Source organism: Dermacentor albipictus, chromosome 10 (genome assembly GCF_038994185.2).
Source record: "Dermacentor albipictus isolate Rhodes 1998 colony chromosome 10, USDA_Dalb.pri_finalv2, whole genome shotgun sequence".
NCBI classification, from domain to species: domain Eukaryota; kingdom Metazoa; phylum Arthropoda; class Arachnida; order Ixodida; family Ixodidae; genus Dermacentor; species Dermacentor albipictus.
In genome coordinates this window covers 27,411,268-27,437,125 of record NC_091830.1, presented here as the reverse complement: position 1 = coordinate 27,437,125, position 25,858 = coordinate 27,411,268, and the positions used below count along the sequence as shown (strand labels likewise).

General features: G+C 46.0%; 2 protein-coding genes across 5 annotated transcripts in view; one reads left to right on the top strand and one right to left on the bottom strand.

Moving 5' to 3' along the window:
• CCT2 (chaperonin containing TCP1 subunit 2) overlaps positions 1-14,109 on the top strand; it is a 30,581-nt gene extending 16,472 nt beyond the window's left edge. For both annotated transcript variants that reach the window (XM_070528051.1, XM_070528050.1), the window contains exons 7-11: positions 2,108-2,255; positions 5,607-5,821; positions 8,273-8,410; positions 8,974-9,073; positions 13,785-14,109. In XM_070528051.1, coding sequence (XP_070384152.1) covers positions 2,108-2,255; positions 5,607-5,821; positions 8,273-8,410; positions 8,974-9,073; positions 13,785-13,954 — 771 coding nt within the window. In that variant the 3' untranslated portion in view covers positions 13,955-14,109. The remainder of the gene's footprint in view (positions 1-2,107; positions 2,256-5,606; positions 5,822-8,272; positions 8,411-8,973; positions 9,074-13,784) is intronic.
• A 6,057-nt stretch (positions 14,110-20,166) lies between these two features.
• Positions 20,167-25,858, bottom strand: part of LOC139050566 (histone H3.v1-like) — a 29,353-nt gene continuing 23,661 nt past the window's right edge. For 2 of the 3 annotated variants that reach the window (XM_070527110.1, XM_070527111.1), the window contains exons 10-11: positions 23,158-23,319; positions 20,168-21,726 (exon numbers count right to left, since the gene is read on the bottom strand). In XM_070527110.1, the coding sequence (XP_070383211.1) occupies positions 21,656-21,726; positions 23,158-23,319 (233 nt within the window). In that variant the 3' untranslated portion in view covers positions 20,168-21,655. Of the gene's footprint in view, positions 21,727-23,157; positions 23,320-25,858 lie in introns of all 3 variants that reach the window. The other variant, XM_070527112.1, reaches the window with a different exon arrangement.

The window sequence follows — 25,858 nt, the reverse complement described above, 5'->3', positions numbered from 1 at the left end:
AATACGTTGCTCTCTGTGCTGGAACAAACATGGTTCTTAGCGATTATATCTAATCTAAGAAAGTGTGTCTGATATTGTGCTGGATGTTTAGAGTGCAGCTCTCAGGCGCTCGTTCCTGCATTGAGTGTCAGCGTCATACCTCGGTGGCATAACTGAGTGAACGAGCACAGCAATAGATGAAAGTGAACGCAGAGAGCACAGCAGGAAAGAAGAGTTCGCAAGGAGGACGCCGTAGTGAAAGCATGAAGCGGAGAAGTAGCGGAGGGGAAACGGCATGCGATGCAGGCAGCTATGTGGGTGAACTCGTCTGTGCTTATGGGGGGCAGGCAGGGGTAGCGCAGGGTAGTGTGGTGGGGAGTACTACGCTCGTCCGCGGTACCAGGGTGTGTGACGGCGATCACTGCTGCTTGCTGCGAGGGGCAGCGGCGAGTGGCTATGAGTAAGGCTCGATCTGATGTTCCATCGGGTGTTGTCACCGCTGACACTGGTGGCAAAACTTCCCCATGACGAAGGGTTACTCGTCGTTGGTGGAACAAAAGCATGAGAAGAGCGTAGTGCCGGGCAAAACAGACAACGATGGCTACGATATGGATCCAGGGTAGTGCTCGTCTTCTGTATGCAAACAAAGCGCGCTACTCACAGGAGTCTCTTCCTAATGTAAACTGTGCACCTATATGATCTTAATGCAAAATAGTGACACATGAACTGAAAACATGTATAGAGCTGTGCTCAAATTTCGCATTAGGGAGTATCGTAATCGTTGGTGAATTTTTGCAATAATTTCATGCTGCTGGCAAAATTTCACCTGTAAAACACACTTTGCCACTGGACAAGTTTTGCAGGAAAGCCAGCCTCTCAGAAGCAAAAGGCACTTGTGAGCAGCGAGGGTGCACTCTTTTGCAGGTTGCACCCCCAATCCTGAGCTTATGCTTGACAGCAAATTTACAGGAAATCAGTGCAGTGTAATAAGGCACATATTGGTGAGAACAGACAACAGAAATTCTTAAAATTCCAAATTTTCCAAAGCTAACATGAGCCAAATACGCAATCTTTTAGTAGAATGGCTTACTTTTTTTTTTTTTACTAATGACAACGTAATTGCAATGTTCCAACATGTTAACGTAAACCAACTTGCTGACAAATGCGTGTGAATATCATTATTCGGTTCTATATTCGATACTAAGTATTAAATTCGTATTTGAAGGTTTTGATATTCACACACCCCTGTTTTCAAGTTTTTCAGAATTTTCAAACAGCCGATAGCAGAGAACATAATTCTATTCCTTAGCTGGCCCTTAGCTGGATTAGCTGGACACATGCTTGAGGAATCAAACCACATGTTCAACTAATAAAGACTAACTAATTAACATATTAATTGTGTTACGGCACATATTGCAATTTACAAATTGTAGCCCGTGAGTTTGCGAGACGCATCCACTTGAAATTAATTTCCAGAATGACCCCAGTTCGGTGATATGTGCTATCAACTCACTGTAAAAATGCATGGTTGTTCCACTTTTTTATTAAAGACTCTTTTATGCCTTGAAGCACATAAGTAACTTCAATACCCATGTATTTCGCCCCACATTGGGAGATATCTCCTGGTGTCATATTGGAGTTTCTGTAGGTATGGCTTGCAAAGTCATTCGCTTCTATTTGCAAATTGCAGTATGTATCGTAGCATAATTAAAAGTCAATTAGTGAATTTTGGTTAATTCACTGGAAATGTATTTCGATTTCTCATGCCACTGTCTGCCTCTTAAAATAATCCAGCTCAAGGACAAGAGTTGTGCTATCTGGCACAGGCTATATTTAAAAATTCCAGGAAACTTGAGCATTATCACCTTGTATATATTCACATGATTAGGAATAATAATAGGAACTTCGTACCATAGATCTTCATTAATTTAACTCAGCTAATAACTATATCTGTCGGTTAATTCGATCCCTACCAAATGCCTCTGGGCCAGAACTTTCTTTTCGATCCTAGCTTGTGTGTACCAGCGTCATGTTTATCTGCCAGATTCTGAGGATTGGTCGTTTCAAACTCGTGAACTCTCGTATTAATTAGCGCTTACAAAGGAGTACTATTGTTTGTTGTGTGCAGGTGGACCAAATCTTGAAGCACAACATCAATGTATTCATCAACCGCCAGCTTATCTACAACTATCCGGAGCAGCTGTTTGCTGACGCTGGTGTGATGGCCATCGAACACGCCGACTTTGATGGCATCGAGCGCCTTGCCCTTGTCACAGGTGAGCAGGGGAGAGTCGAAATTCAGGGCCTAGGCCTATTCTTGAAGCCCGTCAGAGCCCCAGAAAGTTTTCGAAGTCTCGGGCCTTGAAAGTTCTGGAGTTTTTTTTTTTTTTCACATTTCTAGAATACAGTCAACGACAGAACTTTTGAACACGTTTTTTCTTTTTTTTTACGTGCTTTGTAATTCAAATGCCTTTGTGGCTCCGCCGCAAACTCATATAAACCCACTATTTGAGGACATCTGAAACGTCAAACAGTGAAACTCTTCACTGTCTGGTTTTTTATACCTCTAGACTGCAAACCCCATGGAGCCAATATCGAGAGGTATATGAAATTTAGGGTTGTACAAATGTTTGAAAAGTTTAAAAAAATATATATTTTGAACATTATATTTTTAATACTCACATTCGATTCCAAAACTAAATATGTGGAAATATTCGACTATTCGAATCACATTGAATATATTGCTGGCTGTGTGGAAGAAAACCTGGTTCTTAGCTTTTGTTTCAATCTAAGGATATTGGGGTGATTTTGTGCTGGATCTTGCGATGATTTCATGCTGCTAGCAAAATTTTAGGTCTAAAGCACACTTAGCCATTAAACGTCTAAACTTTACAGGAAAGCTAGGCTCTCTGTAGCAAGGGGCATAGGTTTGCAGATAGCTCTCTTTTTTTCGTGTGTGTGTGTAGTGCCACTGTCGAATTTGAGTTTACTGCTGACAGCAAGTGCAATGAATGGTGACTGGCACAAGGCTAAATGCCTTCGTTCTTACGGGCATTTGATGCAGCATAGCTGATGCGTAATTTGTAGTCTCCTCATGATATGTTGCATTGCTATTACTGATATTTAATGTATTGATAACTTCAGCATTTTGCATTGTATAAATGATTCGATTGTACTGCTTTGAATCTATATGTATGACCTCTTGTGAGATCGGCAGTACAGTCGCCGACCGTTTATTCGGACCTCACGGGGACTGCGAAAATGTCCGAATAAACAGGTGTCCGAAAAAGCAGATTACGAAAAAAAAAAAGAAATCCTTTATTTCCACGCACTTATTCGGGCTCGGCAGTAGGCTTGGAAGAAATCGTGAATGCGCCGTTGCACGCTGTTCCGTTTACGCGCAATCAGATAAGCCTGAATCTCGGAGAGGGTCGTACGGTCACTATTAGCGGCTGAAAGCACAGTCACTGCTTGTACACGCTCCGCATGCGACGGCAGCGTAGCACATGGTGCGTCATCTCCGGCGGTGCAGCAGTAACCTGACGAATGATCTTGCCGTCGTCGAGTTCTGCGCATGTCAATTCAGCAGTGTCAGCACCTATGAAACTGTCAAATGAGACGGTGTCCGGAATCGCAATGCAACCACTGCGCAGGTCTCGGCAGAACATTTTCCGCGTGAGTAGGGAGCACATCGGAAGGCGACAAGTCTTAGGCTCCCCGGCAACCGCTTGCCGGCATTCCCCAGCGCAGTCTGCGCGGGCACTGTCGGCGCCATTAGACCTTTGACGCGATGTTTACGTATGCCGCGTTGGCTCACCGAAACCTCGACACAGCACACAAAGCAAACACCACCGTGCCGACACAAGTCGCACAAACGAAAAACGCGGCCTGCTCGCAGCGTCAGCGAAGAAACAAATCGGCTGCTGGATTGTCTTGACATGGCTTACTAAGCTGAAACCGGAACTGCTGCAGAGCCACTCTATCTAACCAGGCAGAAACAATGATGATGAGCAGGGATTTCCAGTAGTGCCATTTCGTGGGGCAGCAAGAAAGCTCCGTTCGAAACAAAAATGGCGTTCAGCAAGTCGAACCATGCACCGGTCAGAGTCGGTGCATGGTGCTCTCGACCGAGTTGGCTCAAGGAGTGTCCGAAAAATCAGACGAGAGGTTGCAAGGTGTCCGAACTTTCGGCAGTTGTTATACATTATGGTCTATCGGGAGAACAGCGGTGCCGCGAGGCTGACCGAATAATCGGGCATGTCCGAATTTTCGGAGTCCGGAAAATCGGTCGGCGACTGTATTGCTAAATAAAGAAATAAGGCACAGGGTAGCAAGGATCACTAGTGGGAATTACTAAATTTTCCAAGTTAACATTAGCAAAATACCCATTGTTTTGCTATAACAGCTTACTAGTCTAGTTTTTTAACACTGACAGTGCAAATGCAATGTTAGAAAATAACAATGTGACCCAACTCTAATAAGTGCATGTGCTATTCATTATTTGATAATCGAAGCTAGGTATTTGTATTAGCAAATTTTTGTATTCGCTCACCCCTACTGAAAATTCAGACGTTTAAACCCTTCACCGTCTGGTTTTATAGACTTTGTCGTACCCGCAGGTCTAAAACGGCACTAATTGATGCCGCCACCACTGCCATCTTGATTATCTTGCAGCCTCAAACCAGTGCTATCGCACACCCATCTGCTCGCAGCCCTCGTAGCTTTAGGGTGTCATTAGGCCTAGCTGCGTCAATGTCCGCTATCAAGTTTCTGGCTGTTTGGTGTCATTTAAAGGACTCTCTGCTGTTGGCAGTGACGCTGATTCCGTCTTCATCACTCACGCCGTGAGCGTTGGAATACAGAAAGAGCTGCAGGGTTTCAAAGCGTTGCACAATGGCTGTTTCTGAAAGTCAGCATCGCCGTAATACAGCAATGTTACATGGTCAAGGATATGCATTGTATTGTGGTGAAGCATACCAAAGTGTGAAGGGGCCAATGTCGCAGGAAATAAAACGTGTTCCTTATACAGTTGAACCACAATATATCGAACAGCGCGATTACCACGAGATAGTTTGATATAGCCGGAATTTTATTTATAAAATCATGTTAAAAATGTGTAAAAAACTTCTGCAAATCAATCAATGAACCAAAGGGCACCCCCTTGGTTCATTGATTGGTATGATTCGGATGATTGGGATTGATTTGACAGCAGCACGGCTCGCACTGCTGTGAAGCCACACCTCAAGGCAAAATTTGCATATATCCGCATCCAGACATTACTGTTAAATACAAAAAATTAGGTGCACGTTATGCTCACAAAAATACGGCAATCATTACTGTTATTTTCCATGTTACACTGTATTCACACGCACGTGTCTGGGACTTGATCCAATGGGAGTGAGCCTGAAGTGTCAGTATAATTATCACAATAAAAGCATTACCTGGCATGAGTAACCGAGTACTGTTGCAGGTTGTATGTGTGAGCACTACTCTCGATTTTTCTTCGTACAGGAATATGAGAAGCAGCATACTTCATGCAGAATTTTCAGGCTAATGTCTCGCGCAGCGTTGCTGCTTCTGTGGTCATCGCACATCATGTTGACACCTGTGACAACGCTGACACGCAGGGGGTGAGATCGTGTCCACATTTAACACTCCCGAGCTGGTGCGTCTGGGCACTTGCGACCTCATCGAGGAGGTGATGATTGGCGAGGACAAGCTGCTCAAGTTCTCGGGCGTGCCCCTGGGTGAGGCCTGCACCGTGGTGCTGCGAGGTGCCACCCAGCAGATCCTGGACGAGGCCGAGCGGTCGCTGCACGACGCCCTGTGCGTACTCTCTCAGGTACGCAGCTTCATTCATCTCTCCCCTGCTGTCATAACCATGTGAAGCCAATGACACAATAAAGCGAAAGAAAGCACAGCGAAAGGATGGCTGTTTCTTAGCTGATATGTGGAAATGCAAAGGAAAGGAAAATGAAGGTACCGGAAAGGGACAGCTTGCTGCTGCCACTGAGAGCCAAACCCACAGCCTTTGTATGATGTGTCGCCATTATAACAAAAAATGTAGCCCCTCGGATCTCTTCGTGCTTTTCACTCATTGCCCGGCGAGGGACCTCAAATTTGGCAGGCGTTGTGCCATTAGGTAGCACAGAGTTCATTGGCTAATTCCTTGCTCTCCCAGTTCATTTGTAACATTAATTTTAAAAAACATCCTCCGTTGTACCATGGCTGTGAATGGCGGCACTGGTTAACACTCCCAGAATCAGATCTTGTAACGCTTAAAATGCAATGACACTGCAATGACTAGTTGCCTGCTTTCTGAAGTTTTTGTGTAACGTTATGCCAGATGTTTAAAAAATCATTCGCCACTATGGTTGTGAGTGGTGGCACTGGCAAACACTCCCAACATCAAATATTACGACATGAATGCAAGGACAGCTGCTGCACTGTGGAAGAAAAGGAACTGGGAGCTTGCCAGCTAGCATGCGACCAGTATTCTAGGCAGCATGGCAACAGTCTGTGGTATAGTACCACATAGGTCATGCGGAAGACACGAGTGTGGCTTTCACCTGCTGCAAGTTCTATTTTCTCCACTTTTTCTTTCCCTTTTATTATTTCATCTGACCAGAAGCAACAGTTGATTGCTTTTGCTCGTAGCGAAAACATAGTACGCCACATACAGTCAACGACCGATTTTTGGAACTTGCCCAATAATTCGGACCTCTTCGCACCACCACCACAGTACCCACAAAGTCAGTGTATAACAGCGTCTGAAATTTCGCATGTAGAAACCCCTTGCTGCCCAATTTTCCGGACTCTTTGCCATGACTGCAGTGCCAAAATGGCATTGATCGAATCCACCACTGCCGCCATTTTGGTTATCTTGCTGCCGCAAACTGTCACTCTTGCACGTGGATCAGCTGGCAGCCGTCGCCACCACCACGGCAACACTTGGCCTAGCTACTTTGACGTTCGCTACCAAGCTTCTTGCTGTTTGGTGCCGTGTTTTTTTTATTAAATCAGTTTGCCGCAGTTAGAAATGGTGCAGATTCTGCCTTTGTAATTCTTGCCCATGGCTTCAAAGCTCAGACAGCGCGACACATTGCATAATGCCAATTTCCGAAAGTCGCCATCGCCTCACTACAGCAGTGTTGCACAGTGAAGCACTCGCAAAGTATTGCGGTGAAACATACTGAGGTCGCGGAGGGGCAATTGTCAAGGGACACGGTATGTGCACCGATACGCCTAATAAGTGTGCTGCAGGCCCTCAGAGCTATTTCGAACATGCTTGTGGTGATTTGAAACCTTTAGGAGCAGTAAAAGACATGCATTCGTTTTTAGAACTGCCTGATTTTTTTAACAGTTTCGTGGCCCCTAGGGAGTTTGAAAAATCAGACATTGACTTAACTAAAAGCACAAAGGTTCACAAGTATGTTATTTGATGTAACCTTGCAACCACAACTTCTAGTTATAATATGTGAAGTGCTTCGTGCTCCTGTAGCTGTGAACCATCAATGCTTAAGATACTAGTGCGTCCGAAACTTGAATATGCAGGCTCCATTTGGGACCCTTTTCAGTCATACCTAACTTGCTTTCTTAAAATGGTGCAGAATAGCGCAGCACATTTTATATAATCTAATACAATCACGCTAGCCACATCACTTCAATGAAAGGCACCCTTTCCTTGCAGTCACTTGGTGCTCTGGAAACCATCTCGTCTTATGCTTTTTCACAAGGCATATCATCCAGTTTTGAAAAGTCAATTTGTCACGACCCAATCTTATCATTTGACGTGCTTAGATAGTCATTATAAGCAACATGCAGCTGCTTGCTGCACTAACCCTTCTTTCATCCTGCGCACGTCGAAAGACTACTGGAACTATCTTCCTTCGAACATTGTTTCTGTTTCAGACCATGACTTCTTTTGTTCATCAATGCACAGTTAAAATAATTATGTCTGTTCATTTTCTTTTTGCCTTGTTTGTATGCACTGTACTTGGCATTGCATTTCATTTTTCAGTTCTGTGAGTCTTGAAAATTGCTTCTTCATTTGTGCTTGCAGGTGTTCATACATTTGATGTTGCCATTTATTTTGTTTTTACTTTTGTGCACTTGAGGGTAAATAATTAAATAAATAAGGAGCACAGCAAAACATGCAGAGTGAGACTTTTATGACTGCACTACTTTCCTAGCTTCTGCAACGTAGCCTGCTATGTATGAAATGGGGTATTAGATGTGTGCTATTGTTTTGTTGGGATGGTTGCACTGCAATCGGACTGTTGTCTTGCCACAGGTTGTCAAGGACAAGCGCGTGGTGTTCGGAGGTGGTAGCTCAGAGATGCTCATGTCGGCAGCAGTGGGCAAGCTGGCCGAGTCCACTGCTGGCAAGGAGTCCCTCGCCATTGAGGCTTTCGCCAGGGCGCTGAGAAAGGTACTGTCGTGGCCTTGACGGCACAGTTACGTTTTTTTATATGCTAGCTATGCGAATCACTTATGAAATGCTGTGCAGTGAAACTCAACGAGTGGAAACTTTATTATTATTTTATGATCATTGTCTTTACATGCAAAATTTCTGATCATGGTTGCTGTGGCGTGCCGCTGCTGAGTACAGTGGAACCTCGTTCCTACATTTTTGAGGGGAAAAAAATGTGAAAGTAAATCGAGCTCACTGGGAAAACGTACAATCCGAAGTAGCTAAAAAATTTGACAGGTTTTACTGTAGTGGACATCAGTGTAAGGAGAAGCATTACATGAGCTGTATGCCAGATGGTAAAAATTGATACTATCAAGTTCGCCACAGTAGTGTGTCTCATAGCCAGCCCATTGTTGCTTTGGTATGTTTGGTCACTTTTGGTTTGGCTTCAGTTTTTCCAAAATATGGCTTTATTGTGTTTCAATACTAATTTATTTGCTGCCTCTCCCTTTTGTGTTTCAAACCTCTGGTTTAGTAGGCCATGGCGGGCCGCTGTGCTTACCTTGGTTGCTTACTTTCAGATCCCCACTATCATCGCCGACAATGCTGGCTTTGACAGTGCCCAGCTAGTTTCGGAGCTGCGGGCAGCTCACTCGGAGGGCAAGAAGACTGCGGGCATCAGTAAGACTGTTTTCTTATAAGGTAGCTTTAGAAATGCAGTCAAACCTTATTGTAATGAAATAATGGACATGGCAAAGTAAGTGGAATTCCCCTTGAAGTTCCACAGACATTTTTTGTAGTGCAGTGCATGCAAAAACAGATTCAGTGAAGTGACAGATATGAAGAAGTAATTCTAACTCCACCTTCAACTTCGCTTAACAAGGCTTTAGTGTAGAGGCACTCTACCTTGTTGTATCCGAGGGGCCTGTTTTTTTTGTTTTTTTTTTCTGAGTAAAAAAAAAATAGGAGGACGCTTAAGCTTCGCCTTCAAGAGTGGAACGCGACAGTGTTCCCGTCGACCCGCCAAGGGGTGTAAGACAATGGGCTACAGGGCAGCCATCACTTACGAGGCGCCCCGCATCGGACGCGGTGAGCGTCGAGCCATATGGTCGAGCAACACAGCGTTCGGTGCAGCAACGAAATGTGCGCCTGAGCAAGCGGAACGAACCAAAGAACTCCGTATCTCGGAGGGGGAAATGATGCACGCCAGCCAAACGTCGTGATCGGCACGGGCAGAGAGATAGACAGATAGTGATCTAAAGAAAGGAAGGACGCTTGATTCTGCAGAGGGAGCAAGGCGAAGCGTTGTCAGGGGAGAGGGAGTCCGGGCCGCGACCCGCCTTGCACCGGTCCTCGTACAGCTCTAATGCGCGCGTAGCGCGCCATCTGTCGGGGCAGCGCCGTACATGGAGAGGAGGGGGTCTTCTGTGTTTGCCGCAAGATGGCTCTGCGTGTGCGGAAAGCGCAGAAGAAATGCAGCGGAAACGCACTTCGCTACTCGTGTAATTGCGACTTCTGTAAGTTACATGTTCATAATTACCGATATACACCGCAGTATAACTTTCCACGGCTCGTTTCGAAGGCAACACCACATTCACTAGAGGCGCGTTTGTACCGCTTGGAAGCATCGAACTCGTGGCTAAGTGGTAGCGTCTCCATCTCACACTCCGGAGACACTGGTTCGATTCCCACCCAGTCCATCTTGGAAGTTGCTTTTTATTTATGAAGTGCCTGCCGTGATTTATCACTCACGGCCAACGCCGCGGACGCCGATGACACCGGCTTTTGTGCGACACGAGCTCCTTAACGCTATTGTGTTAAAAAACAAAGCTGCGAGTCCTTGAAACCTACATGACACCGCTGCTGTAGCCCAGTTGCTATGGGCTTTGTACTCAAGGTCGCAGGTTCGGTCCCAGTGTCGGCGGCTGCTTTTTGATGGCAACGAAATTTAATCACCCTTTATTGTTGCCTACAGGCAACACACCAGACAAAAATGTTCTTGCTGAGTTTGGTATTGAGTACAGAGTTTCTAACTCTCCTCAGCCATGGAGGAGGAACACAGGAGGAGGAGGAAGTATGGCACGCGACTCGCTTTCTTTTGAAAGCACGGTCGGAGGAGATGGACGGGTGCTAGATCTCCGGCTGCAGTAATATGACACACGTAGTGTAAAGCAAATGCAAGGTACACCAGTGGTTCACGTGTGCTCAGAGCTGTCTGTACAAGTTCTAAACGAAGCCAGAGGTGCCTTGGGGTGAAGCCCACTTGCAGTGTTCTTACTGGTGTTGCCCCCCTAATACTGAAAAAGTTTTCAGAAAATATTTTTTCTTTTCATTCATTATGCTTATTCTCATATTTTGCCCATTTAGATGGCAAATAGCTTTTTTTAGGTATTTATATACTATTTTGTCATTTAAAATGGTTAAAAAGCCACAGATGGTCAAATTAATCTGAAATCCCCCATTGTGGCTTGCCATATATTTATATCTTGGTTTTGCTATGAACACCCCAGAATTTTTGGTGCATCCAAAAATATTTGCCATTTACTACAATTCTTGTTTCTGTGACCAGTTTTGGGTTTTAATGGCCAATCATGAGGCCTAAATGTGAAGCTAAAATATTCTATAAGTGTTTTCATTCTTTGTGCTTGCTAATAGTTCTCCTTTTATGTGCTTCGTGCACATGGCCTAAAGATTGGAATTCATGTATCTAAAGGATGTTTTGATGTTTATGGTGTCCCAGCTAATGTTAGCCTAGCTGTTCAATGCAAAAATTAAATTTAAGAAAACATGGTGCAAGATATGGTTTCAGCACCTACATTGTTCAGTCGTCAGAGGACTGGAGACAAACGAACACCATAGGTTTCAAAATTGTATCTTGTGCCATGTTCTAGAGAGCAGCTCTTGGCGCCCGTTTCTGCGGTGAGTGGGGGCGGCAACTTCACCAGGCGAATGAGCACAACAGCGAAGGATGAAAGAGCAAGGCTGGAAGTAGTGGGGAATGAAAGGCGGTGATAGCGAAGAGAGGGCGAGGAGGAAAGCGGAGAAGGCTGCAATGGAACCATGATGCGGAAAGTGGAGTTGGAGAGTATGGCGAAAGCGTGAGAAGAAAAGCATAGTGGCACACGCGACATTTTCTGTCAGAATTGCTACAAGATGTCACAAGAGTACCGCACGTCGTCTATTCACCTCTATATCTTTCTTTGGTCACTGCTTTTCATCGGCTAGCAAATGGTAAATGTTATCGCTCGGCGCACACCGCTCCTACTTGTGTCAGAAGCATCTCGAACGTTGTCAATAATTCCATCCGTTGGCTGCTGACATCAAAGCGTTTTGTAATCTGATTGTGTGCACGACATGGATTGTGTTGTACTTTCTGGAAGCCAAGTGGGCTCCAGCAATTACACTGGAAGCTTCGACGAGTCATGTATGAAAGCCGATGCACTTGACCCGCAAATCATATTTTTGATGATTGCCGACTCTACTTGCCTTGTTGTGCTCGAGTATTACTTGTGTTGCCAGGCACAAGTTCGCCCAATAAATATTTAAATTAGCAACTCAGTTTCGACAATGTCGTTCTTTCTGAACAGTGAGCAGCGCGCGTCGACTGGCGGATATGCTTCATCTGCCGTAGCTGCTAAATGAGCTGCTCTAGTAGAGGCTCAGTGCCGCTGCCAAGAGGACTCTGTCGTTCCGAATCGAATTCTTTGCCACAATACATCGTGAATTCAAAACACCTAAACAGTTGCGCTCGAAATTCGCATTAGGGAGTATTGTAATCTGTGAACTACTTCCCCCCCCCCCCCCTTTTAGGCACCTTAGCTAACCTTAGCTGGGACACATGATACATATGTAGGAGCAAGATAGATGAAATCCAAAAGTCAAGCCAAATGTGCTTTTATCACACTTTTAGTGGTAGGAAGCCACCATGTTTCTGGTACAGTAAAACCTCGTTAAACCGTACCCGCTTAAACAGTAGTTTCGGTTTAAAAGTAGTAAAGTCAATTCCCCGACTCAGCGGCCATTGAACATAATGTATTTTGTATCCGCATAAACCGTACCAGCTTATTGCGTACGCATCGGTTAAAACGTAGCGTTTCCACTTTTCGTCGCGCAAACACGGCGGTGCGTCGTCTCCATCGGGCGGCCCAGCAGAACAACAAGCCTCAGAGATCGGCACAACGGCCTCCAAGCGCCCTGTGCGTTTGCACGTGAAGCCGCATCAACATCAACATCATTTCAACGCCGCATGGACGCCGTGCCAGAGAGCGTCGTGCAAGCGAGGACTCGCGTCATGCCGAAGCTAGGATAAAAAAGACGCCGGGTGCTCAGCATAGAAGAAAAATTAGACATCGTCTGTGTTACCGAACGTGACACGAAAAAGTCGGAGCTGGCCCACGACATGGATCTGCTGTTGACTACAGTGTGTGGCATTTGGAATGCGAAGTTGCTCGGCAGCGCTGCTGCGACCGCGAAGAGATATGTCGGCTACGTGGATCGACTTTTCACCATCGTTGCCGCTGTTGTTGCCGAAGTGTCAACTAGCGACAGTGATGAGGACGACACGGAAAGCGACAGCACGGGCTATTCAGGCCCGGCAGTGGCAGAAGCTGCGCGTTACGTCAGCCTCATGAATGCGATCGTCGCGAGAACAGGGGCGCGATAACGTAACTATTCCAAACGAAAAGTTTTCCGAACTCCGGCACCCGGCAATGAAAAAGGCGCCCCGGGACTCATGCAGCACTACTGCGCGCGTTCACGGAGAATACGTAATGCCAACGAGGAATCTGCCTTGCGAGTGTTTGCCGAGAGGAGGGGGGCTGGCTGAGAAGCTGGCACGCAGCTTCAGTAAGTTTGAGGCCGCTGTCGTCGTGCTAGGCCGCCGCGACATCAAATGGAAATAACACTTACGTCCCGCGAAGTGAATAAATACTGCATGTTTTTTCCCCTTTCATCGCACTCTCTCTGAGTTCCGTTTTCGACAGGTAAGTGGGCGTTCTCATGCTATTTCGCTTAAACAGTACTACCGTTTAGTACGTACTTTTTCCGAGCTCCGGCCGAGTACGGTTTAACGAGGTTTCACTGTAGATTGGTGTTTGATTTCTAATCAATTGTAATATACCCCCCCCCCCCCCCCACCATCTCATTCTGCTATTCCTTTTTTTGTGGCGTGGTGAATAAAAAGGCTTTTGCTTGTTGTTGAAGACACTGTTTTCTTGCAGTAACCAGCAGTGCTTTATTTCTTGAAAAATGCTTCATCAGGGCCTCCTTGAAACACTGAACTTTTGCCAGGAAATGTGCTATAAGCCCTTCAGTTTAATTCACAACTATGACATTGCGTTTTGTAGTGCTATTAATGACGGTCTTGTGGCAATGCTTGCTGCCGACATTGCAGACATGACAGAGGCCAAGGTGGACGACATGGCCAAGCTTGGCGTGACGGAGGCCTTTGTTGTGAAGCGACAGGTGCTGCTCAGTGCATCCGAAGCGGCCGAGATGATCCTGCGGGTCGACAACATCATCAAGGCAGCGCCTCGCCAACGCCACCCTGACAGGAGCCACTGAGCAAAGCATGCTGTTTTCCTTTTTTTTTTCTTTGCACCGTGCATAACTTAAAAAGGAACCGAAGATGGTTGTTTTTGTGAGCTTGTTTCTCTGTTTCAGTCGTTTTTTTGGTTTCACAGCTGTCATCTCTTGTAATAAAAATGAACTGCTTCATACATCCTGTGTCATCTTTGATGGGGTTAAGTTTTCATTTGAATAAAACTCGACGCTGCAACATGCTTCTACATTTTTTTTCTGGGATAGATATTTTGAAGCACCTAAAGTGCAAATGGGATTTATGTATGTTGGTTGTATATTCTTTCATGTTGATATTTTCAGTACACTGTTCACAAACTTGTACACCTGGGACAGAAAACACAAATTAAGTCCAGAAGGTTATTTTACTAACTGAAGTGTGAAGGTATACTTTGTGGACACAATGGATCTGTTTGTTCAGCTGGCTCAGCTGTGAAAAAGCTTAAACACAAAACCAGCAAAGCATTCTGCCAAAAAAAAGAAGTAATCCACATTAGGTGAAGCTTTGTTAGAATGTTTCAGTTAAATGCTATATGTAAAGAGATTTTCTGCATGTAATTTTATTACCAACTTATACACCCAAGGAACTGCTGACATTCTTCCACTGGAGAAGTTGTCGTTTAGCTTTGTGATACGACGTAGGTAACCGTTTTGCACCATGGCAAATGTATACCTGTCCAGCGAGACACTTTTTCGGGAGTGCGTTTCACCTGCCGTATTGGCCCAGTCTCGGCGGCATTATGTTGCTAGGCACAAGGTGGCAGGTTAGAATCCCAGCCACAATGGCAGCATTTTGGATGGGGGCAAAATACAAAAGCGCTCGTTTTACGTGCACATTAAAGCACATCAAGTGAAAATTAATCCCAAGTGTCCCACTGCAAAATGCCTCATGATCAGGTCGTGGTTTTGGCTCGTAATGCCTCTTGATTTATTATTTGAAGAATGCATTTTGATCACATGACACAGGTGCAAGTGCCACCTGTGATGCGATGCCAGAGGTCGACTCGTAGAAAATTTACTTGTAAACTATGCTGCATGCGTTTTAAATAAGGAACCAACATATTACAATGGTCATCATAATTCCTATTTATCAATAGACGTGTCTATTGGCTCTGCCTCTCTTTTCCGTGATTTAGAATGGCATGTGATCAAAAATCTGTTTGGAAGTGACCACTTCCCAGTACTAGCTCCAAGCTGAGCAACACAACATGACTTCCCTCCGCACCTCCCTCGCAGGAAACTAGCCGAGGCTAATTAGAAATGTTTTAAGGAATACACCTACGTATCACGAGATTTTACAACTAATTTTAGTATAGATCATGCTGTATCATATTTTGTCGCTTTTATTATTGACGCAGCAAAGTTCATCCCTCAAACAAAAGGTCGTTCGCATGGAAGACGAATTCACTGGTGGAACAATGACTGCAGGCAAGCTCAGAAGTAAAACAAAGGTGTGGGGCATTCTGCGCCGATACCCAACTGCAGAAAACCTTGTTGAATTGAAGCAGTCTAAATTGCAGGAAAGGCGCACGCGATGGCAGGCTAGGAGAACAAGCTGGGAGAGGTTTCTGTCGGGAATAAATTATTATGCAGAAGAAACAAAGGTGCGGAAAGCGCTGAGAATTAAGACTAAAGAGGCAGGAAGTGCATCGGCTGTCCTTGGTAAATAACAAAGGTAACAGGTTGGAAGACAAGGCAGACGCTCTAGGAACACATTTGCGGTATGTATCGAGATCCGCACACTATACACACACATTCCGTAAACAAAAAGAAATAGAAGAATGCAAGACATTTGACCTCAAATGCACAAGAAACGATTTATATAACCGTTCATTCAACATTGCTGAGCTTGGAGAAGCATTGAACACCTGCAAAAGCTCTGTGCCGGGAGCAGACAGGATCATCTATGACATGATCAAGAACGTGCACACGGGCACAGAAATTACATTGCTCGCACTTAATAGCATTTGGCCAGCCGTACACCTTCCAATGGCATGGAAAGAAACTATCCTTGTCCCAGTTTTGAAACGGGGTAAAGACCCACCCTTGGTAACAAGATACCGTCCCACAGCACTTACAAGCTGCCATGTAAGCTTTTCGAAAAGAGATAAATCGTCCTCTCTTCCACTTCCTGGAATGAAACAACATGCTTGATCTTTATCAATGTGGTTTTCAAGAAGGTCGGTCCACAACCGACCATCATGGGCGCCTTGAGGCATACATCCGCGATGCGTTTGCCCATAAGCAATATTTCTAATCAGTTTGCCTAGATATTGAATATGGCGCTTGAGCATTGTCAGAGATCTATCGGAAATCGGTACCTGTGGCAGCATGCTTAGCATAATAGAAATCTCTCTTTCACACTGTACTTTCGTTGTTAAAATTGGTACTACATTGTCTAGGTCATAAACACAGGAAACTGGGGCACCGCAGGGTGGCGTAATTAGCTTTACCCATTTTATTGTTACAATGAACTCTGTGTATTCCACAAAGTATATTTCATTCAGCATAAGTCAATAACGTACAGATTGGATTCAAATTGTGCAACATCAGTCTGCGAGCGACACGTTCAGTTTTGCCTGAACGAAGTTTCAGCATGGGCAAATCGGAACAGCTTCAAGCAGAATCCACACAAAAGCTCCTGTGTCCTCTTTACAAGGAAGAGGGGCCTCGTCCCAGAACCTAGTATCCAGCTCCATGGTCAACGCTTACATTTCAACACACAACACAAATTTCGTGGTCTCATACTTGACTTTAAAATTTCATTCATTTCATATATAAAGTATGTTAAAGCGAAATATTAAAAAAAAGAACATTCCTAAAATTTCGGCGCTCCCCACATGGGGCAGTGACAGGGGCTGCTTAACGAACCTGTACAAGAGCCTCATATATGGTCATGTCTGGACTGTAATTCTGCGGTGTATCAAACTGCCGCTCCAAGTGCTTTAAAAATTTTGGATCCTGTTCACGATTTAGATATTCGCCTGGCCACAGGTGCCTTCAGAACAGGTCCTATACAGAGTTTATACATAGAATCTAATGAGTGGTCACTCCACCTGCAAGGAACATATATAAGCTTCGCATACTTCCTCGGAGTTCAATCTAATCCTGAACGCCCTCGTTACAGAAACGTTGATGTTCTGACGTCTGCCACACTTTCAAAACCGGCCTTCAATGAGAAAACATTTCTCACTACACGTGAGGAAGGTGAGCGAAAAAACGAATGTCTTTAACAAGACTGTTGCCACCGTGGCTGTGGTAGCTGATATAATGCGACACGTCCTTTGTCGAAGTTGCAGAGCATGCTCCAAAGGTGCACCTCCTTACGCACTTTCTGGAACTCCCGTCGAAGTCCCATCCAGTATCTCATACCGACGCATCAAAGTCACCTAATGGCACATCTTACGCGGCAGTCGGGCTATCCTTTTTGCAATGCAATTTTCTGCACGCAAAAACGGGCACCTTTACGGCAGAGGCTTATACTTCACTGTCGGCTGTAAAACATAATTATGTTTGTAGTTTTGAAGCCGTTAACGGCTTCAAAACTACAAAAATGTCATATTTACAGATTTACTAAGTGTAGTGCGAGCTTTAGTGTCTTTACGGAAACACGATAACCCAGTAGCCAATGAACTTTACTCATGTCTATGTATGCACCTACCCAACATGTTGGGTAGCAGGGCAATGTGCTCGCAGATGAACATGCTACATCCTCAACAACGAGAGCCTGTAACACTACCATAGCTATCCCTCCTCCAGACTTAGAGTTTCTTGCGCAGAAAGCTGAGAAACTTTTGGCAATCCACCTGGGACGTTGAAACCTCTAATAGACTTAATTTAATTAAGCCGCACATACGAAATTGGCATTCGGTAACAAAAGCGCCACCAACTGATGTCATGTTCTGTTTACTGAGTACAGGGCAAGCATATGGTACTCATTCTTACCTGCTCACTGATAGTGAACCTCCCCCCTTCGGTAGGTCTGGTGAGAGGCTGACCTTGTCTCCACGTCTTGTTGGAGTGTCGGGAAGCAGAAGATGAAAGAAAAAAGCACTTTCCTCTAGCATACGACGCCACACTCCCGTTTATATGGTATTGTTTCTTGTAGCAGACCCAATTTCTTATCATAAATCAGTTTAAAATTTTTAAAAGTTGATTTATTGCGCGTTAGAAGTCAACGCTGTTCGCAGCACATCCTCTCACGAGTGGCTGATGCTGCAATAGTAGCGACTTGTGTGGCACATGCCTCCGGATCCTTGTGCTTAAGGCCCTTGATGAGGCTGTAGTACTACTTGTGGTGACATGTTTCATTACATAACCTCTTCGTAATGCATCGTTTCTCCATAGCATATGTCATGCATGATTGTATAGTTTTATTACGAATATATTTACGCACTTTCCAATGAATATTTCTTAGGCCTCTATACAGCTGTGTTTCATCCACGTCTCGATATATATATATATATATATATAGAGAGAGAGAGAGAGAGAGAGAGAGAGATATGGCTTCCCTCCCCACTCGAAAAATAGTTGGTACGCCGTTGTTTGTAGTACATGAATTTGCCTAAACTTCGTCCTTCTGGCTTTAAATAGCTTCGTGACTTTGCGAAGTGATCATATTTAAAAAGGTCTCTATCACGAGCCTACTTTTAAGTCCAATGCAGAAGGAAGGCCTCTCCCTGCCATCTCCAATTACCCCGGTCGTGCGCTTGCTGATTCCAACTTGTGCCTGTAAATTTTCTAATTTCATCACCCCACCTAGTTTTCTGCCGTCCTCGCGCGACAACGCTTCCCTTCCCTTGGTACCCATTCTGTTACTCTAATGGTCCACCGGTTATATACACTACGCATAAAATGGCCTGCCCAGCTCCATTTTCAACTACAATATCTGCTATCGATGTTTGCTCTCTGATCCATACTGCTCTTTCCTATCTCCTGAATGTTACACTTAATATTTCTTGTTCCATCGCTCCGTGGGTGGTCCATAACTTGTTCTCGAGCTGCATGATTTGTTAACCTCCAAGCTTCTGCCCCATGTGCTAGCACCGGAAGAATGCAATGATTGTAAAATTTTCTTTTCAATGACAGTGGTAAGCTTCCAGTCAGGGTTTTGTAATGCGTGCCGTATGCACTCTCAACCTATTTTTATTCTGTAAATTTCCTTCCCATGATCAGGGTCATCTGAGTAATTGACCTAGCTGAACGTACTGCGTTGTACAGACGCTACAGGCTGGGCTGGCCATCCTGAATTATTGTTCCCCTGCTAGGTTACTTAACATTATCTTTTTCAGCATATTAATCTTCAATCCCATTCTTACATGTCCTCTGTTAAGGTCCTCCATCATTCGTTGTAATTTGTCCCCATGCAGCGTTGCTAAACAGGACAATGTCATCTGCAAACCGAAGGTTGCCGAGATATTCGCCGTTGATCCTCACTCCTAAGCCTCTACATCTAATAGCTTGAATACTTCTAAGCATGCAATGAATAGCATTTTAGAGATTGTGTCTCCTTGCATACCTACCCCCTTTCTTGATGGCAAACTTTCTACTTTTCTTGTTGAAATCACTGTGTTATAAACAATTTAATAAACATCAAAATTTCCCGGCAGCAGGTTTCGTACACAGGACCTCTAGCACAGAAGCCTGGTATTGAAACCGTTACGCCATGGACGCATGGACAACATGAAGCACTGCGATTAGCAGTGATTATGCATGCTCTCTGAGTCTGAATTATTACCCTCCGCATTGAAAATTTTATAAAGTGGTTTGAAGCTTAGGTTGATTGAGGCCCCAATAAAGCGTAATAAACGAAGCCACAAGAGTGTCTGAAGCCCCAAGCACGGAGATCAGGTAAATCCATGCACTGCCCATCATTCCCGTGGTGGCCGAATGATCGCAGTGCCAGCTAGAACTTCCTCTAGTAATTGTAGGAAATCATGCCGCGTGTCGTATTACCAATCTCGGCCACGTTTTTGTAGTTTCTATAATTATACGGCGCATTCTAGACAGTCATATTTGAAGAATGTTTAACTTCAATGTCCCTGACATGTATCCAGTTGTTCTGTCACGTCGTTAAAAGATGTCGCTGGATAATAACATTTGTCTCTAAACAAACCAAACGTCGCTAAATTCCTGCCTTTTGGTCTGTGGCCACATTAGGTTATATACATGAGAAACTTCCTTTTTATTGCAAAAACAATACTGCTCGCACTTTCGGCCCATCGGTGGTCGTGGCGCCTCCTTACACAGCTGCGCGTCACGTGACAGTGTGACGTCACGCCAGACCGAGAGACGGAGCCCCAGCTCGCGGCATCGATGGTGGAGGCGAAGCCTTGCACGCCGCTGCTGCGGCGCTACCGAGAGAGGGCGCTCGCTGGTGTGACGTCACGCCAGACCGAGAGAGGGGGCCCCAGCTCGCGGCATCGATGGTGGAGGCGAATCCTTGCGCGCCGCTGGTGTCACGTCACGCCAGACCGAGAAACGGGGCCCCTGCAGCTCCAGAGAGTTTCTCACTACATTACCTAGAGGGAAATCTGGCGCTGTGGTGTGCATGGGAATGCCGGTATATTGTGACTTCGGATTGGCATCGCTCTCGTAGAGACAGGAAACCTTGAAGACGCGCTTGGCAAGTACCATTCCGTCTGTCACAATGATTCATTTTCTACTAAAACAGCACGTGAAAAGCTGTTTCAGCTTTATTATAACGCGAAAACATGTTTTGTTTAAATATGAGAACTTGTTATTGTGTGTACGACTACATGTTACGTAAAAGGTATCAGCGGGCCGCTAAAGTTGGAGGACAGACGACAAGGTTCGCACTCGCTTTAAAACAGTTGGTCGTCTGTTCTTGCTTTTCTTCGCTTGGTCATGCATCGTGGGTGAGTAAAGATGTAATATGCGTGAATGGAAACATTTTATGAAGACTTTACTTTGAAAACGCGTTATTTGCGTAGCCATATCCACGTTTTAGACGAAGCCTTTTTACAACACCAGCCAACACGAGCCTTGCAGAGACATATACCGTCATTCCCATGACGGCATGGTGCCCCCTTAAGAAACTCCCATAGACGGTGGCGCCAGATTACCCTCTAGGTGTTATAGTGAAAATCTATATGCCCAGCTTGCGGCATCGATGCTGGAGGCGAAGCCTTGCGCGCCGCTGCTGCGGCGCTACCGAGAGAGGGCGCTCGCTGGTGTGACGTCACGCTAGGAGGATAAATGGGGCTACAGGTCGGCTCCTCGCAGTGGTCGGCGCGCTGTCTTGCGCTATGTCGGATGATGTATAGCCATAAGTTTAAGAAAGGGCAACCATGTCCACACCATCAGCCGAACCAAGGCGCAGCCAAGGGTATTGCTTTCGCAATCTTCGATGCTTATAACTAAGGTAAGCCTTCAGCCAATTTTTTTAAATCTTCGCCAACTTTCCATCTACACGCAGGAAAGAAATGGTCATGTCTATGGTGGCAGTCACCGTAGTGACTTCCATGCCTACACCTTGTAGTTGCTCATATATGTGGAGATAATATTCCCGACAGCAACCAGAACGGGGATGCAGAAGATCTATTTGAGAAAGATGCTTTATCCTAATCACCTTCACACATCAAAGAGCTGGGGGCACTGTTACAATTGGATGCATTTTACGCTTTTGTGTATACGCGACTAAAGGTTTGTGCAGTGGGCGATCATTCACGATATGTCCAGTATTTCGTCATTGTAATACGGTGCCTCGACAGTCACATTCCTGGTTCCGTCCGCACCTACAAAAGAAGAAACAGGAGATAACGAGGTGTGAGAACGTTATGAATGTTTATAGCTTGGCCATTATATCACAGTTCACCCTACTGGAACAATATGTGCCATGATATCTGTGACTGTTGCCTGCCAAGCTGTTACGCGGAAAGCTCCCTGGGCCTAAGGGCTCGTTTCACGGGAGGGAAAAGTGCTACGTATCCAATTATCGAAACGCTAAAATGGGTGTAATAACCAAAAGATAAAAATTACTCACTTTGAAGCATTCTGCTGCACTATAGGGTGAATGATTCGTGCTAAAAAGAGTTTGCACCTTTTTGTGGCTGACCTTCTGCTCAAACAATAATGACCATCTTTATTGCTTGTATGCTCTTTCTTCTTGAAAACTCGGCGTTCGCTAAATTCCGGTCAGGAATGCTATGTCCCATTTATAACGCTCATGACGTTCTCGACCTGGAATTAGCGAGCGTGCAGCGTAAGCTTTTACTAGCCTGAAGTTTACCGCATGTTGCATACTTCTGCAGTGCTCTATATTGCTTATTCTGTGCTGTTTCGTTACAGGGTGCTCCCTACAGCGGCTGCATCGCGAGGCATTCATCCCCGTCGAAATAGTGTGCAGTCAACTTCAAAAGCGCTACGACGGAGCAGTAAAACAAAATTCTACGCGCGCTTTCGTTAATTATTTACTGAAATTTACTGAAATGTTAGATTGTTACAAGGCAAATTACTATGGTGGTATAATTTCGCGTAGCACCGGCAGCCTAGCTTACACGTCTTTTCAAGCTGCGAGTGTACAGTGTGGCACAGCCTTAAAGATAACACCCGAGTGCTCATTGCATGAGCAACAGCCCCTTTTTAGGAGGCCCGGAAGCACCTGCATTTGCAGGAATAGTTGATTTAGGTTATCTTATGTGAAATGTTAGGCGCTTGCTTAGTGCATCCGGGATGCTTCCTCCAGCACTCGCAGCTGCCCTTTTGCATATTATTGTCCCTTTGACTGCTTTACAAAGAAAATTCTCGTGGTTCTTGGATCTCTGTGCTTCCCCTTATCTCTTCGCTGTCTGCAGCACTGATGCGGCGTCCCTACCACGCTTGACAGACTTGAGTCCGGAGGGCATGACAGGCAAAGCAAGCGGCTATCACTGCGATCATCGCGATCACTGTGAGGAACTTGAACGTTGACGCACGGACTGCGGAAAACTCTTCGGAGGCTGGTGCCTGCTTATACTGTGGCCTCCGACATTGTCACTGTAATCTCGGAGGCCACGCTCATATGCGCACTGCGTGGTGAGTGTACCACGGGTGCGGCGGAGTCTCAGCTTGTTACTTTTAGATAAAATATAAAGTTAATATAGCCCCAGGGACAAGTACAATCTTAGCCTAGGGCACACAGTTTCGTTGGGCACACCACAGACAAGAACAGGAGAGTGTGCGCTTGCCGACGCTGGAAAGATCCTGTAGAGAAGCGTGCGAGACGGGGTCGACGCCGTCGCTTCGAAGGTTTCCACGGGCATGCGGAACGTCGACCAGCGTGCCGCTCTGATTGTGCGCCTGTAGCTTGGGTGGAGCCTTACCGGCACTGTAGTTCATCAGTACGCGATCTGCGTTGGGCGCGAGGAGGGAAGGAATAAATGTCGCAGTTTCGCCCGAAAGGCGAAGCATCGATTGCGATAGCAAATTAGTAGACAATTGTACGAAGTAAGGATAGCAGTTCTAACGGCCGTGTAAACCTGAAAACATTCGCTTACTAACTGAATCAACAAGCGGGGTGTGAGCGCACACAGGCAAGCATGAACACATCACACCGGATGACCGCGGACGCTCGCTGTCAAAAAGCTGGCGTGAGCAAGTGCGGCAGCAGCAGCGAGCGAAGTGACCTTCGTGCTGTCTATCGCTTCAACGGCAACAGCGGCGAGAAAACAGCACGCACAAAAGTATCAGCCGTCTGCAGATCGCTTTCAAGAGTTGCGCGCGACCGCGCGCCGCCGCGTAGAGTGCGCTGGCCGAGTAGAAGCCGGCCCCAACTCCCTCCCTCGCTGCCTCCCCACTTTCCCCCCTTTCGCGCGCGAGGTCGAGACGCGATTGTCAGTTTCCCTTGCTCCAGGGGGCGATACACGCGGTTGCTGTCGGAGCTCAACGCTGATTCCCCCTCCCACTCTCCCATACCCCCATGGACTTTCGCACGACGGAAGACGGCGTGTTAACGCGATAGTGTTAAAGGAGCTCGTGTCTCAGAAAAGCCGGTGTCGTCGGCGTCGGCGTCCGCGGCGTTGACCGTGAGCGATAAATGACGGCAGGCACTTTTTTCTCTCTGCCTTCCTCCCTCGTGCGCGCCTGATTGAGCCGTCATCTTGGCTCCCCTCGCGGGCTTTCACTCGCACATACAGCATACAGCGCAGACGGCGGTATTATTGCCCTTGGACTTTATGCGGAACAACACGGCGATGCCAACGGCAAAAATACGGCTGAGTGTCTATATAACTGCTATCGCAATAATACTTAGCAGGTATCTTCAGCATACCTATAGATGCATCGAGAACAGCTGCGTCAGCTTTTCCGACGTAAGCTCCTAAGGCCCGCAAGGATTTTCGAATGCAATATCCGTGGTTACTTAAAGCATTCTTAATTACCGGATATTGAATTTAAACAGATAATCTTCAGTGGTATTGCTAGTCTCCAGACCGAGTCAAAAATTTCGAAGTAAATTCTTGCCTTTCACGTGCCAAATTTACCGTATGATTGTGAGGCGCACCGTAGTTTCGGGCCGCCATCAAAATGTGGCCGCTGCGGCCGAGATCGAACCCTCGACCTTGAGCGCAACGCCATATAGCCGCTAATATGAACTACTATACGGCGAGTCAGTCCGAGTGTGCTCACCATGTATACTATGCGCCGATGGACACGCCGCTGGTGGCGGCCTAGCAAAGCGCACTCTCGAGAGGAGCTGTAGGGCAGTAGTCCCCCGTACTTTTCTGCAGCGTTACTCGTGCTTATCTGTTCGATCCACGTTTTCGGAGCGAAATAAGCGACACCCGTCTCATGCGCGTAGTAGCCAAAGCATCAAGGCATGCCGATGAACCATCTTTTCGCTCGGTGCAGTGCTAAAGTACGTGCAGAAGTCTGCCGGCCATACGGTTTCCATCGTTCCCCGCAAGATTTCATGGGCGGCAGCAATGGATCGCCGACGGTGAGCCATGGTTCGGCGGGCAATTCCTTGCCATCGCGCTTTCTTTCGTCATCTCGGCGTTTGTTGCAGTCGATCATGCTTGCACGAGTGAGTGATGAAGTTGATCACGGCCTACCCATGTTTTGGTTCAGTTTGTCTGCAGCGCTGCGTGCGGGTACAAGGTATTTCGCTTGGATGCGGAATGCCGCTTTTCCGCCCATACCGTTTGCCGCTTCTTCACCGTGTTGCTCTTACTAGGGTGCACGAGTGCACGAGTGCATCGGGCTGTCTGTTGAAGCCGCTGAGGCTTGCAAGAACAGATCTTGTAGGTATTATGCGGCCCATTAAGTCATATCGCACCAGCTGTCAGGTGCTTCGTATCTTTGGATCTACTTCTTGCGTGGCTTTGCCCATGTTGAACGGTTGCTAGTTGCTTCAGGCAGAATTTCTCATTTTTTTTGTTTAAATACGAGGTTCTCGCCACGCCTTGTTTGTACAGGGTTAGATCACGTTTCTTTTTATCGAACTGATTACAGGTGACTGCTCCTTTAACAGCTTTGTTCGTTTCGCCCGAGGATACTGTGGTTGCTTGGGAAATGTTCTAGAACAGACGTAGCTCGGGGCGAGCATTGCTGTTAGCTGCTTCATCTGACATTGTTCGATTTTCATTGGAAAATTCTCGTCACGTTTGTAAAGTCGTTGCACCTTAATGCTTCCAGAGCATACTTGCTATGCAGACAGGCTTTTTGAGAGTGCATCTTGTACTTAGTTGAATTCTCATTTTTTAGGGCTTAGGAATGCAAAGCCTACGCCGCAAGGGACTGAACCTGGCATTGCCGCCTGCGCCAGTCATCTTGGCCGGTGATGCTTCACCATTGAATATATCGTGTGGCGTATTTCTTCTGTAGCAATCGAAAACAATATACTCAAAAGTTGGTAAGGCTTTAGCCTTGCGCGTTTTCAATAAGGCCAAT